Raw genomic sequence first — 13,641 nt, forward strand, 5'->3', positions numbered from 1 at the left:
CAGAATTGAAATAACTCCCAGGTTAGGTCATGGCCCTACCTGCCACTTTCTGAGGTTTATAGTATGTGTGTTCGTTCTCTCTCTCTCTTTCTGAGAGCATGACATTGTGCTTTTAAAAAAACTTTAAAGAGTTTCATTTTTATTTCTCTATTGGCTTTTGAGCTATGAACAGCTGTCAAGCACATGTACAAGCATATGAATATGAAATTTACAAAAAGTTAATATTTTCACCCAATAAATAGCATGATTTCACTTGTATTACAAAAACAAAACAAAACAGCTGAGAATGTGAAACAGCTGATTAAAAATATAGAGGAGCTGGCAAATAGTTAAATGTTTGCCAATGATCTGAACTTTTGATTCCCCCACCCCAGGCCACTGAGATCTCGCTCCATACCAAATGACATGAGGACAGACATTTCTTTTAATAATATCAAAGTATACCAGAGGGTACACCACATTTAATAAGCAGGGCCAGCAAGGGGTGCTTTATAAGTATGGCCATGTAGGTCAATCTTATTCACATTTTAAGACACCATGCACTGAGGGAGGGAACACTTCAGACCCCAGAATCTTCAGCCTATTCCCTGTCCCATATTTCAGCAGAAATAAAATAAATCCAGAATAGCCATTTACACAGGGGTTTAATAAGGCCAGAGAATGCTCTGAGGTCACATGACATTTAACTCTTACATGGTTAATGGTTAATGGATGGTTTGAAATAAATACATAAAGTCATGTCATAGAAAGGGAAGATATATTGTTAGGGATGCTGACTTGCTAATAGTCCAGGATGATCGACTAATGTGTAATTAATATAATGATAGGAGATGATCTCCTGATAGCTAAGAACTTCTCTTGAACTTTTGGAATGTAGTGCCCATCAGAGCATGGAGAAGTGACAGGCCTACAGCTGAGGGGCAGGCAGAGACAGCAGAAAGAACAGTTTAAATAGATTCAGACAGACATTGTTCTTGGAGCTGTGACTTGGCAGAATATGAAGCAGTTTGCATTGCAGGGGCTGTCTCGGAGATCTGCTGCAGAATAGTGTATTTTGTGATCTTTGAGTTGGCCTAATAGAGATATTTTGATGATACAGGTTTTTGAATTGTCCTTTTGGCCAGCACAGCTATCTTCACTTTTTGATTGCATCCAGTATCCAGTATACATATATATCTTCCAGTATATATGTATAAACAAGGCAAATATTCCAAAGACACCATCGATCTCCAGTGCTTTCTCATCCAAAGGAAACTAAATTCTATAATGCTATCACTAAAACTTCTCAATCCTAAGCAAAATGGTACTGGCAAGTCATTGAAAAAGCTACAGATTTGCCCAAAGGCAAGGAGGGGGTAGCCACTGACTGTCTTTTCCCTCTTCACCCACCACTTACAGCCTGGTTTACCTTCCTGTCAGGTTCCTGGATGACTAAAACATTGAGGAAAATATTATAAGTATCTGTGCAGTATTCCATTGTCAAAGGAAGCAAAGGAGTCCAGCAGATGTATGGCAGAGCCGCTGTAGGCTAATTCGGCATCTAGAGGAGGAGTTCTGGAACCTTAGTACCGACTCACACCAATTTAGCTGAAAACTGCTCTTTGCCAGATACATTAATATGTTCACCAACTCATTCCCTTGGCCTATGGAGTTCCCCTGGAAGGAGCAAGCAAGCTGTATGCAGCAGAAGACACCCTTTGTGAGCTGTTGCACATGCATCACAGGCAGAAAGCAGCCAGTAGAGAAGCAAGCAGAGAAGCCAAGTAGCATTAAATCATGAGGAGGCAGCCCTTCAAAGCAGCTCTGCCATTGTCACTGAGCTGCTGTCACTATTCTAAAATGTCTTGGGATTTATACTGGCTGTCTGGGAGCTTGTTCAATCATTCTGAAAACCAGAATAGACCGCAGCCTAAGTCCTAATTTTGTGTTTTCAAAGATTCCAGATTGCTAACTTCGTTGTGTAGGTGTATATCTATAACCAGAGAGTTTAGAAAGCTGCCTAACTGCAGATCTGAATCTCTAGCGTGGCATTTGGGGCCTTTAGAGGCATTTTTTCCTCAAACAATAAATGCATTTTTTTTAACCTCCTTGTTGTTGAGAGTCCAACCAGCATGGTTGTCTCACTTCGAAATTGTTAGTAAAACATTGTTGCTGTAAATCTGTGGAACCTCCACAACATTGGACCTTTAAGAAGTCTTTGCTTCTTTTAGGCCATTGATTTTGAGGGGGTGGAATTTTAATAAACTCTGCTTGATTAACAATGAGATCCCATATGAATACTCAGATATAAGCTCCACTGAGTTCAAGGGACTTACTCCTAGATAAGTGTGTATAAGATTGCACCTTGAATCTACCAATTAATCAAATGTGGAGCAATGCCAGAGTGGTATTGATATCCTGTATGGGGCAGGGGACTGGTTTACTACTGCTACATTTCTGATTCTAAATGTTTTGTATATTTGTTGCAGGTGCAGATTCACTCTGCAGAAACAGTTTCAGTTTTAGTGATGAAAAGCTAAATTCTCCAACACTGTCCACTCCAGCTGTATCTGCTCCAACAATAGCTTCTCGAAAAGGTAATATTTTAGGACAGGGATGGGGAACAGCTGGTTAAATTTTAGGAGGTTTGGTTTCTTAATTCTCAATAGCTCAGGTATCATCCTATGCCAGTGTTTATGCTGACTGTCCTCTCCCTATTCTATGTATAAGCAAATGACCATGGACCAATTGAAAAATCCTGTATGTGAACATCCTTGGGTTTGCAATCAGTGTTTCACTGAAGACTTCTTGATGATTGAGGTGCTGTGATCAAAAGGTGCTTGCAGTTTAGGCTTTTATGACGCCCTTGCCTTACCTAATTCACAGAATTGTACAGGGGGTCGAGACTTCATCTTCTGCTCGGAATCATCCCATGTTTCCCCACTGTTTCTTTCATCTTTTTTCTTACTGCAGAAAATCAATTAAGAAAGACAGCCATGCTATATGGGACATGCTGGGAATCGTAGGACTTTTTTTCCTGAATGTGCATAGGATTGTGCCTTTAGATGACTTATGGTTGCACCCATATGTTGCCCTATCAGCCTGACCTGAGGCTTCAAAATAATGCCAGATCTGTTCAAAACAAGATGATTTAATCCTCATTCATGATTTAATAGTGGATAAGGCAGCTGATCTCCAGGCTCTCTGTCTGTCTGACTACTGGTCTGGAGTGTTTGTACTTTGTGTTGGCCTACCAGGACAGATCGGGGATTCTGTTGGTCTACTGCCACCCTGCTGCCCAATCGTCTCCCTGTCTAAGCTGATGAAAGTGGTCTCAGGTGTGCTTTTGAGATCCCCTGGACCGTTGGTTCCGTGGGAGGTCAGCATTCACTCCAAGGACACATTGTCTGGGCCAGCCCAGGATTTCATGGACTTCATGACAACCATGGGACTGTTCCAACATGTCATCAGTCCAACACATGTAGTTGGGTGCAGTCTATACTTGGTTTTTTCAGCTGCTTGTAGAGATGGTGATCTGAACTTGGGCAACTTTGAATCAATCCCGTTGTCGTGTTCAGATCATTGGCTTCTGAGGTTTAGACTTATGGCTTTTCCCCTCTGCAAGGATGGGGGACCTATTAAGATAGTCCACTCCGGGAGGCTAATGGAGACAGAGGGGGCGGGGTGGAGGTGGGGATTCTGACTTATATGGCCGACTCTCCTATCAAAACTCTGGTCAATCTGTGGAATGCAGAAATGACCTAGGTGGTTGACACAATTGCTCCTGAGTTCCCTTTCCAGAGCAGAGCTCATATGTTTCCATGGTATACTCCAGAGCTGAGAGCGATGAAACAAAATAGGAGATGGTTTGAGTGCAGATGGAGAAAAACTCCTAGTGGATGCAATTGAACACTGGTGTGTGTCTATGGTCAAGTATATTCAGGGGCAGTGAAGGCAGCAAAGAAATAATATCTCTCTGCCTCTATTGAATCCTCTATGTTCTGCCCAGTGGATATTTTCAGAGGTCCACTATAATATGCTTTGCAGGTCACTTCCAAAATAAAATCTCTTGCATCCACCAGGACTTAGACTCCAGTGTTATAGCAAGTGAATCAGGTGAGGTATTCACAGGCTTGTCCAGTTTTCTTGTATGAGTTTCAGTTGCCAACCAGTTCCAGATGCTCTTGGATGAGACCGATTATCTGGATCCATTTCAGTCAGGGTTCCGGCCAGGTTTGGGCATGGAAACAGCCTTGGTCATCCTGTATGAAGACCTATGTCAGGAGAGAGGTGGAGTGTGACCTTGTTGATCTCTTGGCGGCTTTCAGTACCATCGACCATAGTATCCTTCTGGGCCAATTGAGCTGGGATGAGGTTTTGTTCCTACTTGAATGGCAGCTCCAGAAGGTGGTGCCTGGGGGATATTGCTCAGTCCTGTGGATTCTCCAGCAGGGGGTTCCTCATGCGTTGGTTTTGTACCTCATGCTGTTTAACATCTTCATGAAACCATTGAGTGCGGTCACCTGGAGTTTTGGAGTGTGTTGTCATCAGTATGCTGATGACTTGCAGCTCTATTTCTCCTTTTTATCTTCATCAAGTGCAGCTGTGGATGTGCTAGATCGGTGCCTCGATGCAACGATGGACTGGATGAAGGCTAATAAACTGAAGCTCAGTCCAGAGGAAACTGAGATGCTATTAGTGGGTGGTTATTCTGACCATATGGAGGGTGCTCAGTGTGTTCTGGATGGGGTTGCACACTGCCTGAAGGAGCAGGTTCATAGCTTGGGGTTTCTCCTGGAGCCATCTTTGTCACTTGAGGCTAAGGTGGCCTCAGTGGCAAGGAATGTCATCTACCAACTTCAACTAGAGGCCAAGCCATGCCCCTATCTGGACAGGGATAAACTGGCTTCAGTAAACTATGCTCCATTATTCATTCATTCATTCATTCATTCATTCATTTATATACTGCCCAATAGCTGAGGCTCTCATTATAAACCTTATAAAACAACATTATAATAAAACATGGTCTGAAAATGTTTAAGGTACATTTTGAAGCAATTAAAAAGCTAAAAACAATTTCAGTACACAATTTCAATAACAGACCTGTTCAAGACAGCTGACATAATTGCCCCATCATATGCCATTAAAAGCCTCCAAGTTAGATTACTGCAGTGCACTTTGTGCGGGGGTGTCTTTGAAGATGGCTTGGAAGCTGCAGCTTGTGCAAACTGCTGTAGCCAGATTGGTAGTGGGGACCAGAAGGTCTGAATATATAACACCAATGCTGGCCCACTTGCACTGGCTGCCTGTACATTTCTGAGCCCGATTTAAGCTGCTGGTTTTGACCTATAAAGCCTTACATGGCTCAGGATCACAATACCTGATGGTGTGTCTCTCCTGGCATGAACCTACCTGTATATTATGCTCATCATCTAAGGGCCTCCACCAAGGGAGGTTCAGAAGGTGGCAACAAGGGAGTGGGCCTCCTCAGTGGTGGCTCCCTGATTATGGAATATTCTCCCCAGTGAGGCCCACCATGGTCATCTTCTCGGTGCCGGGTTAAGACCTTCCACTACTCTCAGGCATTTAGCAGCATTTGATAAGGTTTTTAATCAGGTCCTGGGATTTCTTATTGTTGATCATTAAAATTGTATGTATGTATATATCTATAGATATATAGATATACACATACATAAACACACGTGTGTGTATCTTGTCTGTTTGTATGTAAATCTTTTTTATATAGTATTTTTAATCTTTGTAAACCTCCCAGAGAGCTTTGTCTATTGGGCAGTGTAAAAATGTAATCAATGAAATGGAAGTATATGCTTTGACCCAGGTAGCCTTATACATGATGGCAGGTGCTGCACTATTCGCAGGGTATTAGAGTGGTGGCAAATGCTTGAACTGGCCCTATACAAGCAAGGTATTTCAGGATATTGCATGAACTGCTACTGTCCACCTGGTGATAGTTTGAGATACTTTTCTAGGGAAATATAAAATTACCCCATCATGGATAAACCATGATAATGTTTTACAAGATTATGTACTTTAGGATGAAAAGGGCAAAGCCCTTGATGTTATCAGGTTTGCTCTTTTCATTTGGCTCACATTAACACATTATCTTCCAGAACATAAAAACAAATCAGAGGTTGAAGACATTTCAGGAGTTGTTACCTGGGATAACTGATCATATAAATAAGTGGACCTTAAGTTGTAAATCAAGGAGGTACTTTTTCTAAGTAAAACTGCCATTTTAAATGTATTAAAGAGAAGTGTGATAAATACTTATTTATCAAGAGATGTTATAGTTCTGGAAAATTAAAGGATCTGTGCCCTTAATGATCCTTTTTAATTGTTAGATATACGTACATCATGAAGTCATATTTCTTTTTATATACATCAGTCTTGTGCTTGTTTTTCCAGCAAAGCTTGGAGACACAAAAGAGCTAGAAGACTTTATTGCTGATCTTGATAGGACCTTGGCAAGTAAGTAGGACTAATGGCCCAAATTAACTTTTAGGCGGAGGGAAAAATTACTGCAGACACACCAGTCAGATCTTGGCCATGCATACAAAGGACACACGTGTTCCTATTTGTACCCATTGCATACACATACATATATGGATGAATCATAAGGTTACTTACTGGTATAACTTGTGAATGCTCATGTTGGCTATGGTGAATGAATTGAGGTCTCAGGTAAGGTTATCTTCCTGCATTTTACTTTAGAAGTATCTGGGTATTCTTCCCTATCATCCCAGTTAAAAATTAAGGAGAATGAACCTCAAAAGTGGCATTTGTGTTCATGACAGCCTAACATTAATATTTGTCATATCTGATGTTCTTATAGGTATGTGAAACAAGCTATTTTGGCACAATCCCTGCCTTCAAAAGGATGAGGTTGAGTCTGGGCTGATGCCTACTTCATCCATTGTCTGATGCAACAGCCATCTCTTGTTATATTTTTAAACAGTCACAACTGTTGGTTCTCTTTTTGCAGACAGATTCAAATAACAGATGTGCTCATGCTGTACTTTTTCATAAAATATAGCTTAATATTAATTTAAAAGTGCTTTTATGAAAAGATTTGTAATTTTATATAGTTAACTTTAATGCTTTTTGGTTACAATATATTTTTGTATACAAGTAAAAACTGAACTTGAATTAAAAAAAGAAAACATATTTGGTTTAAAGGGATTGCCAGTTATTTTACACTTATATCCCATCCTTTCCTACAGGAAACTTGGATAGTCTCCATCCATGTACTAGTCAGGTGCTTCCAGACCATCGTGTGTACTTTTACTTCAACACTTTAAATATACCAAGCTTGCAAAAATTCCATCTTGCATCAATTGACACCATAATTGGTTTGTATAATTCTGCTTCTCCTCCCACAGTACACATTCACAATGATGAGAGGTGTATTCATCTAATATGACAGAAATGGTTGATAATGATATCTCTGAGCTTCTACTGAATGTCAACACAATTAGAACACTCGGCTGGCATACATACAGTAGTCTGGCTGCACCAAAAGAGAAGGATCAGCTTTAGAAGAATAAATTTTGGATTAGGTTTCTGTCTAATGATTCCTGTTACCAAATCTCTTGTTGGCTCTATCCAGATGTTCAAATCCCAATAGAAAAAAAATCCACTTGCCAGCTATCATTTTATTCTGAGATTGCTATCACTCTCAGGGTAAAAATGCATCCTTTCCCCTAGAATAAAGCTAACATTAAAATAACTGCACTAGGTCAGCTTTGTAACATTTGTCTTCTCATAAAAAAGGATTCTTTGGGGGGGGGGAGCCTGTATCACAATGATAAGAAACAAGGTATCTATTGAAGCATAAATGTCAGTCTAAACTCAAGTGTGCACATTTTAGGTCTCATAGCAACTAATCTCATGCTGCCAACCTGATATTTTTCTTAATTTTCCATGCTGCAAATAATAGCAAAAGATCAACTCTGTGCCGCAGCCTCTGAATAGTGGCACATATTGCAGTAGGGAAGTGGGCAAAATATATAGTTCAGTTCACCATGTTCTTCCTTATATACCCTGGAGAAGAATAAGAAAATACTCCAAAATATTCTTGTTTGTTGTTGTTAGTACAGGAATACATGTTGTATTAGGATTAACATAGTCATTAATGATACCACTGATGCTGAGACTCACTACTGTGCTTGGAAACATGATTCTTAGGGGCTTATAAATTTCATCTGAAATGTGATGTGAGCATCATGACCCCTGAATTCTTCTCTGGTTCAAGTTGTAATCCAAGCTGGAGAAGAATTCCTCTCCTATCCACCAATACCTGAAGTCTTCCTCTTCCCTCCTACCTCACTTATTTGGCCAACACAATGCTAGCAAGTGAGCAAAGGAATGGGTGAGGTCTTTCCTTGCTGCATTCCTCATGGTGCACTGTATAGCAATACACAGACCCACACTGGTCCCTGGGAAATGTCTACTGGGAAATCCCACCTCAACGCAAGACTCCAGTTAAGAACAAAATGCTTTTATCTCAAACATATATAGAATGAGACATATAATACATAAAACACCATATATATATAGAACACACACAACAATACATTTACAAGAAACCGAACTATGGAATACCAGTACACATATGTATTGGCAAAAACTCTTTATCAGGTTCATATGATTAGTTCTAATTCCTTGGGGAAAACTTGGTTAGAATTCAGTTGTATTGTTATCAAAGTGAGATTGCCCCGATCTTCAGGTGACACGTCTGCTGTTCCACTATAAAACCACCTACAAGAGATGCCACAGCAACTTAACAATTATGTCACACATGATAATAACAAACAACACTTTTCCTGGGTGGATGTTATTTCAGAGCTATGAACAGGAAAACATAGCCTTAGAGGCTTTGGTGTGGTACAAGTACCACACTTAGGTGATGTTATTCCTTTTTTTAATGTGTGATATAATTGCATATTAAATTGATGTGGCATCTCTTGTGGAAGGTTTTATAGCTGAAAGAGCCCAAGTATCACTGGAACAGTGGGAGGTTTGTTTAGCATAAAGTTGAACGTTGCTGTACTAGGTTCTAAATTAATTTCTATTGCTGGGACTACTACAGCATATATTGATTAAGGAGATATTTTGGTGGTAATACACTTAATTGGAGGCATTACTTTCGCCAACTGATAATGTGTATTTAGGCACTCAAGCAACGAATTGGTCTATTGGCATGAGCAGTATAATGTCAGAGGAGGAGACTTACAAAACCCTGTCCATCAGCTTCTATGAACAGGGATTGCCTGTTTGAGCATACTGAAAAGTATGAGAAAACTGGAAAGCATCCTAAGTAGATTTTTAAAAAGCAAAAGAAAAAATAGTCTCAAGATGCTAGAAAAATAGTTTATTCTTTAAGAAGCCCAATACGTTTTGGCCCAGTATGTTATTTGGGGCCTTTCTCGGGCTATGAAAAGAGACAATACATTTTGCTTCATGTTTCCCCACCACTGGCATTACATGTGTCTATGCCCTTCCTGGAGACGCTAGTTCTCACAAACAGTAACTCCTCTGTATAAGGGCTTCGCAGGTGTGCCTTCCCACCATGCATGCCTGAGGAATCTGCATGGGGGCTGCTTTAAGTGTGAACCTACGAGGGAGGTCAAGAAGCACACTGCTCACATCCTTGAATTCCTTTTTGGTGGCCTGATTTGAACTGAGCTTCTCTTCCTCCTTGTTCTCATCAGCACTATGTGCAGCAAGAAGGAAGACAGTGTGTTAGATCTCATCTCTTTCATGCAGGGCCCCTGGAAATCCTGGTGCTGCTGTCACCACATGGGGTGGTGCAGGGCTGATCCTGGCACTGAGTGGGAGTGCACAGGTAGATTAGGTGTATGCTTCCTGGAGCTACACCCCTAAAGGGACCAGGAAGGAGGAGATTGCATTTCTTTTGGCGTAAGATGGCTGGCATCCCACTTGGAGATTCATCGTCCTAGTCTATTTCTGTAGGAGATTAGTTGAATAAGCAGCTACACAAAAAGGAGCTTTACTTGTGAGGGATTTGTAAAGTCAGATCTCTTCCATTCATCCAATTTCATCTGAAAAAAAGAGTGCCTTCTCTCCCACCTCATGTTTTCAGGCTCTATTTTAATTAATGCAGCCTTTCATTTCAATGAAAACACAGAGGACTATGTTTACTGGGGGCCGTTGTACAGGAAGAAGGAAAACTCTCAAGATTCAGTCACTCATGATAAACCCCGAAGGCAAGAATTCATCCTTTGTCTGCCTATCAGCAGAGACATGGCCCTGATCAAGCTCTAGTCATGCAAGAATGTGAATGGCGATGCACATCAGAATGCATGTCCTATTTAAAGCAATGCAATGCAGGTAGATGGCTTCCTCATTTGGCTATGCATCTGATTTCTGATTGTGGACACCCCTCAAACAAGCAAGTGTACACAGGCCTGTTTATGCATGCAGACTAGCTGAGAAGGCTAGTATCTCCCTGTGCAGCTGTGCACATTCAACTAAAGTAGGGGCTGGTGCAAGTGAAACTGTGAGTGAGCTCTCACTTTGGTCAAGGAAGCATCCCTGAGATGTCTTGCCTTCTTGGCAGACATAGTCTTTGCAGTATACAACTGTAAATCCATTTTCTTTGCCTGCAACATTTATTTGCAAGCTGAAGACTTTCTCTTTTTCCCTAAGGTAACTTAGGGAAGTTCATGGAAGGAACATTTCCTATACCCTACTTCCCCCTGCAGCCACCCGCCTTCCCCAAAAGCTTCCTCAGTGGATTGGGAGGCCCTCATGATCAATGTGGGCTGGGCAGGCATTGGGCTGCCTGAGGCAAAAGACAGGATGGTGCCTTGGCCTCTGTCCATGTACAGAAGCTGACTGGACTGGCAGTTTAGTCTTAATACGGGCTGCAGAATAGCATCCTCCACCACTCCTGAGGGCAGCAGGCTAGTTTAAGGTCAGGCTGTATGGCACAGAGCTCTGTCCTCCAACAGAGGGGAACAGCCAAGGGCTGAGGGGGAAAAGCTGGGGAGCTGCTGTTGCTATCCAATGTAGGCCAACTGAGCCAGTCCCCTCACTCTGCCCAATGGTAGGGCCAGCTTTGGGGATGACAGGGAAGGGTGGGACAGGAAACTTTCCTCAAGTTAACTTAACTTAGACACCTAATTTGATTTGGGCCAACTCCACCTTTCCCCAGCAGCACCCCAGGTCTGATCTTGCATTGTTCAGGAAGGACCCCTGACCCTCTAAAGAGGATTTCTGGGGAGTGCAGGTGGGTGCAGCAGGTAACAATGGGCTGAAAACTTGCTAACGTTAACTTTCCTTAGGCTCCCAGCCTTTATCTTCCAAAAAGTTTAAACCATCTCTGATGCAGGATGCTTCCAGAATATAAATACGTGTGTGTGTGTGTGTGTGTGTGTGTGTGTGTTTTAAAGGTAGCACTCTACAGTGCATTTATTCTAGAATAGTTGCATAAAAGTTCAAGAGACTACTCCAGAGAAAGCGGGTTATACCCTGATGCTTAATATGTGTATAATTCACAGTCACACACAAAATCTGCATGCATAAACCTAGCATGCTGGGAAGATGAGTTCTAGCCTAGCCATATTCCTGATGTGCAAGTTTCCATGTGCAGGAAGCTTTTAATGGGGAAGGGGAGAATGAAATCATGCAATTGTCCACCTACATTGGGACTGGATTCTTTTGACCATGTAAGTTCTTAGATGGTTAGTACTAAACTGCATTTAGAAGAATATTCTCCTCCTGGGAACATACCACTTTAGAAATCACATTCCAACGCTTCACCACATATGGATTAATAAGGTTAACAAACATTTCCCTGAAGCCTTACATTAGGGGTGGGGAACCTGTAGCTCTCCAGATGTTGTAGGACTACAACTACCATAATTCCTGATCATTGGCCATATTAGCTGTTGCTGATGAGAGTTTGAGTCCAACAACATCTGGAGGCCCACAGAGCCCCACTCCTGGCGTACATAAAACTTAGAATCTTACATCTGCTCTCCTGAACCACACCTCTCCCTTCCCAAAGCATAGATCTAGTTATGACTGTAATAAATTAACTTCCAGTGAGGCAGTCGGGGATATTTTGGAAAGACTATTTGAGGGGTATTACGACCATTGGAATTAAGAATATGGAAATGCATTTTTCCACTGCATTTTGTTATGACGAAGAATAAAAAATAAAGATCTCTACACAGTGTTCTCCAGCTACAAAGAGGCCCTTATTTATTCTTTCAAATGTCAGAATTTGGAAAACAGGTTCTTATTGTTCACACATGTCTCTGGCTGCAGCAGATGGGCTATTTAAAGACGCATTTCAGTGCTTGCCAATGTTGCTAAACTGGGAAGAGACCAGAAAACTGACTGACCAACTTTGTGGTCATCATGTAAAATCTAGAAAACAAGGAATAATTAATGAGTCCAAGAGCCAGTTTAAGAAGGAATCTTAAACATAGGGGTGTCTTGTTAATATCTTCTAGAAAGTAGAATATTTATTTATTGCACTTTTAGACCACCCAATAACCAAAGTTCTCTGGGCAGTGTACTAAACTAAAATATAAAATTGCAATAAAACAATTATAATAAAAACACACAAAATATAACCAGCGGCAAGGAGGTAAAGGCATACAGCACATAATAAAAAGAGTAAAACCAGCAGCAAAGATAGAACAGCACAAAAATCTAAAAAGCACCAGAACAGTTTTGAAGATGCCTTTTAATAAATAACTTTTAATAAAAAGGTATCCACCTGGTGATGAAAAGACCATAAGATAGGCACCAAGTGAGCCTGTCTGGGGAAGGTATTCCACAAATGGGGTGCCACCACTGAAAAGACCCTGTCTCTTGTGGCTACCCACCTTATGTGGTGTAGCTACAAGGATTACTGCAGTGGATTACTGCAGTGCTTTATATGTGGGGCTCCCTTGGAAAATGGACCGGAAACTTCAGCTGGTCCAAAACAGGACAGCAAGATTATTAATGGTGACTGGCCAACGTGATCATATTATGCCAGTACTCTTCCAGCCACACTGGCTTCCATTCCATGTCTGGGCCCAATTCAAAGTGCTTGTATCACTATTCAAAGCCCTAAAAGGCTTGAGGCCAGGTTACTTGAAGGCTCGTCTCCTCCCATATGTACCTGACTGGACCCTAAGATCATCTTCAGGGGTCCTTCTCTGGAAGCCCCTGCCAAAAGAAGTGAGACAGGAGGCTACTACGAAGAGGGCCTTTTCTGCTGTGGCACCCCAATTGTGGAATAAGCTCCCTGGAGAGGCTTGCCTGGCACCTACGTTGTAACTTTCCGGCACCTTCTAATTTGCCTAGGCATTTTAATCTTTTAATTCTGTTGTTTTAAATCTGCGATTGTGTTTTAAATCTCTGCATTGCTGCTAGGTTTTATTCTGGATGTGCTTTTATACTGTAGTTTCAAGCTTTGATGTCTTATATTGTATTTTATGCTGTATTTTGTTATTTTAATTTTTGTGAACTGCCTAGAGAGCTTTGGCTATTGGGCAGTATATAAATGTAATACATAATAATAAATAAATGTAGGGAGGAAACCTGGAGCATAGTCTTGGACAATGACACTAGGGTCTGGATAGGTAAATATGGGAGGAAACACTCCAGGTAAGCTGGCCC

At 41.3% G+C, this 13,641-nt stretch overlaps 1 protein-coding gene across 1 annotated transcript in view; it reads left to right on the forward strand.

Annotated features, from left to right (window-relative positions):
- The window catches only part of RGCC (regulator of cell cycle), a 31,012-nt gene extending 23,393 nt beyond the window's left edge, over positions 1 to 7,619 (forward strand). The window contains exons 3-5 of the mRNA XM_084844916.1: positions 2,469 to 2,576; positions 6,406 to 6,468; positions 6,833 to 7,619. Coding sequence (XP_084701042.1) covers positions 2,469 to 2,576; positions 6,406 to 6,468; positions 6,833 to 6,840 — 179 coding nt within the window. The 3' untranslated portion in view covers positions 6,841 to 7,619. The remainder of the gene's footprint in view (positions 1 to 2,468; positions 2,577 to 6,405; positions 6,469 to 6,832) is intronic.
- The last annotated feature ends 6,022 nt before the right edge of the window (positions 7,620 to 13,641 follow it).

This window comes from Heloderma suspectum, chromosome 3 (assembly GCF_057233095.1).
Source record: "Heloderma suspectum isolate Gila_16-S chromosome 3, 16-S_ref, whole genome shotgun sequence".
NCBI lineage: Eukaryota > Metazoa > Chordata > Lepidosauria > Squamata > Helodermatidae > Heloderma > Heloderma suspectum.